This window comes from Haliotis rubra, unplaced genomic scaffold, assembly GCF_003918875.1.
Source record: "Haliotis rubra isolate DU_JTF1 unplaced genomic scaffold, ASM391887v1 Scf187, whole genome shotgun sequence".
Taxonomy (NCBI): domain Eukaryota; kingdom Metazoa; phylum Mollusca; class Gastropoda; order Lepetellida; family Haliotidae; genus Haliotis; species Haliotis rubra.
Genome location: NW_025765858.1, coordinates 1014552 through 1020551, shown reverse-complemented (window position 1 = coordinate 1020551; position 6000 = coordinate 1014552). Strand labels below are relative to the sequence as shown.

Genomic DNA, 6000 nt, shown 5'->3' with positions numbered 1-6000 from the left:
CTATTGTTGAATCCATTGTAGATGTACGCTGATAGATTTTTTAACAATTCATAACTCTGTTGCTTTCAACAATAATTTTCATTTATATTCACAATGATTGATACGGTAAAATGGAGATATATGTCCATGTGTGTATGTAAAAGCAGGATGTATGTCAACTTCTTCTTGTGAATAACACGACGTCTCGGAATGTTTGCTTGCTCCTTCATCCCCTGATGGATTATTGATCTTTAAACCGAGTATAAACAAATGCTTTAAATTTTGTTTCTCCGTGACACTCAGTGTTAAATCCACAATGAGCAGGAGATGTGATGATTCTTTGCGTGAATATACATCAACGTTTCTACAAGAGGAAATTATGGAGGGGAGCACATAACATAATGAATTAGACTGGCCGATTATGCCCACTGAAAGTATAATCACCTAGACCTTGGCCACCACCACATCTACCGTTCATTATATGAATATTTCACATTGAACGCATGTTCAACACGCATTCACCAAAAATATTCCCATAGGTATCAACTGAATATCTCTTCAGAGAGAAGTTATCAATAAGAAAATTCCAATGACAACCTTTATCATTCTCGACATATTCAATAATATCATCGTCTGTAAAATCGAAAAGGCTTTTGTCAATTGACAACACAACACGGGTTACTGAACTGAATAGTAGGGGAACTGACCTCCATGTGCCTCCTGCCGTTTGGACGAAGTCTGTAGTCTCGTCCTGTAGCACCCCTTGTGTCCTGGCTCACGTTAGTAGATCTCACACCACTCTGCCTATTCCTATCCTGTCTCGAACTCTCACACATCTTCCCTCACGTCTCACACTTTCCATTATTCAAAATGTCCATCTGGTGTTAGATTTTGCTTACAATCGTTACAATAACGGTGTGCATTGTATGTTGGTCGCGTTTTACATCATACATGCACACAACACTGACCTGAAGCCTCAAACATGCTTGCTGTTTATTCTCACCCCAATGTACGTACGTGAAGCTGAATTCCTTAACTTATTAGTACTTACATTTTAAGCACATTGTGTTAATGTCAGGTACTTAAGATTTGTGGGGGAAGTTTAAGTGAACACCTTGTACTTACATTTTCAGTGGTCCATTAATATGTTTTTCACAGCTATATTTCCCTTTACACAAATCAGTTTCGGTGGAAATCCGAAACAGACGTTATACATGAACAGTAAATGTTATTTGTCAAAATCAAAATACCACTACACAATTTGCCGCTTAAATAATACATAAAACAATGGAACATTTCCTATGTTTTGAAATAGCATATTCAAATGAAAAAGGCGGTTTGTTGAAATATGACACAAGTGAAGAAAACAAGTCCGCTAGAATTGCTGATACTGTACTGAACTTATTAGGTTAGTGCATGTTCCGAATCAGTGACAAAATCTAGATAAACTCAAAGATATTTTCTTCATAATTCTTAAACACATGTTTTAAAGTCAGTGGTTTAGACATAATACGTGTAATCTAAGTTAAGAAGATGTCCAAGACTGACAATCTGACAAAATCATTAAGGATCATGTTCATTAATGTCTGCCTTCGTCCGACATTTTCCTGAAATGAATAATGGAGTGTCAAAGTTGAGTATATTTCGCTATTTAGTAATAGCGTGATGGTTTTGTGATAGACAGCCACCTATTGGTGCTTGTCTGAAATGTGCATGTTCTCGACACCTATTAAGTCAGACAACACAATTTTGTTCCATAACAGATTTCCAACAGCCGTACATCGCTGCACCAGACACAGCTCACGTTGACAGGAGTGTAACGCTGTCCTGCTACAGTATCATCCGTGGTTTTCCGGTTGTTGATGTAAACGAGTCCGTTAAGTGGCGCAGGCACGGTTTGCTACTAGACGCGAGCTCTGAATACATAAGACAGGAGAGTCATACAAAGACCTGGTGGAGAAGATACTACAGAAGTACCCTCACAGTCAGTGACGTAAGCACAGCCAGTGTCAAGTTGTATCAAGACCGATGTTGGTGTCAGGATGGAGTGAAGTGTATGCACTGGTAAAACAATGTGAGTGAACTTTTCTTTATGATTCAGCAGCTGCCAAAGGGTTTTAACTTATCAACGTGGTCAGAAATGCTTCAAACTTGCCTACGATATTGGATTCGGACTTAAGATTGTGTTCAGATAGGTATTTCGCGCGTCAGTTATAACTTAGACATGGCAATTATATCATCATGACAGAACCGTCCATTCACAAGAAAGTGGCAAGGAGTTGAGTCCTGATTTGTTCAATTATCTGAACAAGACAAGTTAATTTCTAAAAAAAAAACACACACGGTGGTACAAGAGAATTAAGTTATACATATACTACATAAACAGACAAGAATGGTGGTATCAGTAGGATAGGTTATATTAACTTTTCAAAAACAATATTTTGAATATTTCGACAGATTGTTCAATTCTGACTTTTTTCTTGTGCAGATTAAACTTTAATTTGTACATACTTGGCCATTTAAAGTAAAACTCATTAATATAAAGACGACGTTCTGTTTCAAAGGCTCTACATCTAAATAAATAGTGTATTTCATCTGCATTGGCTGGAGAATCGCACAGAGGACATGTTCTGTCCTCACAGGATAGGCCACGCCATCAGCTTCTTTCTACTGGAAAAAAGTGGTTACAATGTGTGGAGAAGTAAAAATTGCTTGAAAGACGGGATTTCTTTAATTAGTTTATAATTATTTCCTTTAGATCTGTTCATAACGGAACTTCGCCAGGATTGATCTCTTAAAGTCATTTCTACTTGTGATGAAACCCATTTGGGGGAATAATTATATGGATTTCTGAACACATCTGTCAGTCCACATCTATTCAATAGATCCTCCACATTTTTAAGCCAAACATTCTCTTTACCATTTTTGTTATTTTATCATCCATCAAATAAACAAGGATTGTTTTTATATCTTACTTTTATTACTGCTCAAAGTGTTATGTCAAAACATGATAGTTCTCTTCGCTATTTTAATGTTCACTGGTTCTCTTCCTAGCTCGCCATATATAAAGGAGTTTGCTGTAGAGTTTCTTAAACCGGTTGAGAGTTTTAGAAATTTAAGAGGGAGTTTTTCAATAATTTCTATAATTTCATAGCCCCTGATTCCACATCCATACAATGAAATGGGGGCAATCACGACATCAAATGCCTTAAAAAGGGTATCTAAGGGTAAATTAATAATTGCTTTACGCAGAAGACACCACATGGCTTTAGATGCATTTTGTGTCAACTCTTTAATTGCAAAATTGAATTTACTGTTTCTATGAACTATTAACTATAAAGGTTCCTCCTCCGAGTATCGCGACCTTGGTTTTTGATACTATATTAACTCCCAGCTTCGAGCGCTTACAGTATTCGTTAAAGAGGTTGAATACCTTTGTTTGGGCGCATACCGTATGAGACGGGATGTGACAGTAGGAGAGTGTATCTGTTAGTTATAATGGTACGCAGTTATTTCACTTTATCGCGCCATCGCTTATCTCCCCTGAAAAAAACATATTGCCTATGTAATTTCAATTTAATGAAAAGGTAATATATTGCACAGAATAATTTATTTTAAAAGAAACACAGCAGTTTCCATGATATTTTGTTTATTGAACACTAACAAAGAAAGGCCACACAAGCATGTATCCTCAGGTAGACCTGGGCAAGAGTTATCTTCAAATTTAATTTGGGTATGCTCTTATAATTGGAGATGATTTGATACCCTCTGGTAACATTTTTAAAAAATTTTTTATTTTAATTTAGTGTGAATTTACTGTATAAAAATTCATTATCTAAAAAAATCTTATAAAAACATCTTTTTTTCATTGATGAATCAATATATTTTCAGAAGTTAATTAATGCTTTAAATCTTACATACTGCTTTGAAAATTAATTTTCCTTTTATTTCATATCAATAGGGAATAGTTTGTCATTTTCTGATAACTGAAATGAATTTCGAATGTGTAATAGTGTACTTATGTACAACATACAGACTTGGCCAACTTTCACTAGACCAACGTAATGTCTACGGATATTTATGCTGTACTTGTGTTATTTCAGGTGGGTCTAATGAAAACTACACAGTAGTTCGTGAAGGACACAGCGCTTTGATTATTTGGCAGATGCCGTTGGTTGGTGAGGGTTTCTTTGTAGGGGCCCCTGCAAATACATTACTCTTTAATGTAGACGCATCTAGGGTCTACATCTATGATTCCTACCAAACGAGAGTCAATATAATGCAGTTAACAACGACAGCTGATTCTGTCATCATCCGGTTCTGGCTACACAATGCAACATACGGGGATGCGGGAAAATACCAATGTTCCACACGGCTTGTTAAACCCATTCCCAATTGCCATCACATGTTGTATGTACAAGGTAGGTACACTAGTTCAAAAACATTACCAATGACGTATGTGTCTGTGACATAACATTTTGAAACTATTTAAGTGTCATCTCAATAGTATAATATCAAAAAAAAGAAACGCATAGGCATTTTGAATTTTTTAAAAATCTATTAATTACCTCTTGTGTTCAAACAATCATCAAAATATGTAACAACAGTGTTCATAACATGATTTTATACATTTGCACTAGTGAAAAATTTACTTTACCTGAAAATGTTGATTTTGGTAATACTTCTTACAAGGATTAAAAAGCCATATCCACACCGGAACAGAAATCACCTTCAGCTGAAATTGTGCAGCAAAGAGCATGCACTGTCTGGCTATAAAAATCCAGATTAATTCGGAAATCGGCATTCGTTTTGATGGAGTTTCAAGATCAAATCACTACCCCATGTCTTGACGCTGCGACTGCGAACATCACCATTGAAGGAATGCACACTGAAGATTACCAATATTCTGTTGCCAGGAGTCTGAATGTTAGTCTGAGCACGATATCACTGCTTGCAGCTCGTTACAACCAAACAGGTATAACAAATGACCGTCCCCGTACGGACCGTCACCACTGCAGCCCAAGATCGGTACATCCGGGTACTACATTTGCGTGATAGTACTGCCACGAGTGAGAACACAGCAGCCAGGATGCCTGGGCCCCGATTTTCGAAGCTCTCTTAGCGCTAAGATAGCCGTAAGTTAATGTTAATGTATAGCACTTACGACTATCTTAGCGATAAGAGAGCTTCGAAAATCCAGGACCTGGACTTCGGAGGATATCCGGTCAAACTGTACGGAACGGGTTGAGAGAGTTTCTTTGAGTGTCATTTTAGAAGTTGGGAAGTACAATATAGAACACACTTTATGGATAACAACTTCTTTTGGATACAGATTCTTGTACCGTTGTCAAGCATTGTGGAACATGAAGAAGGGGGAAGTAAATATATGCTGGATGTAACAATATAACAAAGAAAACAACATAATTAACATAATTGGCTAGGCAGAAAGCTGATGAAGCCAGAGAATAGACATTAGGTTGAGAGAGATTGGACTGAGAGCCAGGAGATCCGACGTCGGACCCGTGTACGTCGTCACCATGGCGCTCAACGTCTCCCTTATCTAAATTTTCCGCTTGGTTGTATAGCGGTTTCCTTCTTCTAAACTGATGCAAACATTCATGTACTAAAGTCTATTCGTGGACGAGTTATGCATGTTTGAAAATACAACATTTTCGTAATAGATTTCTGGGTTATACGTTTCTTTTTCTTTAATAGTTTATATTTAATTAGGGTTAAGTCACTATCGAAAGTATTGCTGACAATCTCTGTACTCCTGTACAGCAGTCGTGACTGAGGTTCTCTGACTAGACTTTCCGGTCCATCAATTCCTTGGTTGTCTGGTTTACGGGCCGCCGTGGCATGGCTATAGTTCTCCTGTGCAGCGTCAGGCAAACCAAACAGTTGAAATCGGTCAGACTGTCAGGCTATTATTACGTTTGTTTGGTAATGGCATGATGTGCATGTTTGCATAATAGACAACCACACATTGGAAATTTCATACATTAGCATGTCCATGACACC

The 6000-nt window shown here is 37.3% G+C and overlaps 1 protein-coding gene across 1 annotated transcript in view; it reads left to right on the top strand.

Annotated features, from left to right (window-relative positions):
* Nucleotides 1-1754: 1754 nt before the first annotated feature.
* Nucleotides 1755-6000, top strand: part of LOC124274005 — a 64239-nt gene continuing 59993 nt past the window's right edge. The window contains exons 1-2 of the mRNA XM_046709337.1: nt 1755-2053; nt 4083-4400. Of these exons, the coding sequence (XP_046565293.1) occupies nt 2008-2053; nt 4083-4400 (364 nt within the window). The 5' untranslated portion in view covers nt 1755-2007. The remainder of the gene's footprint in view (nt 2054-4082; nt 4401-6000) is intronic.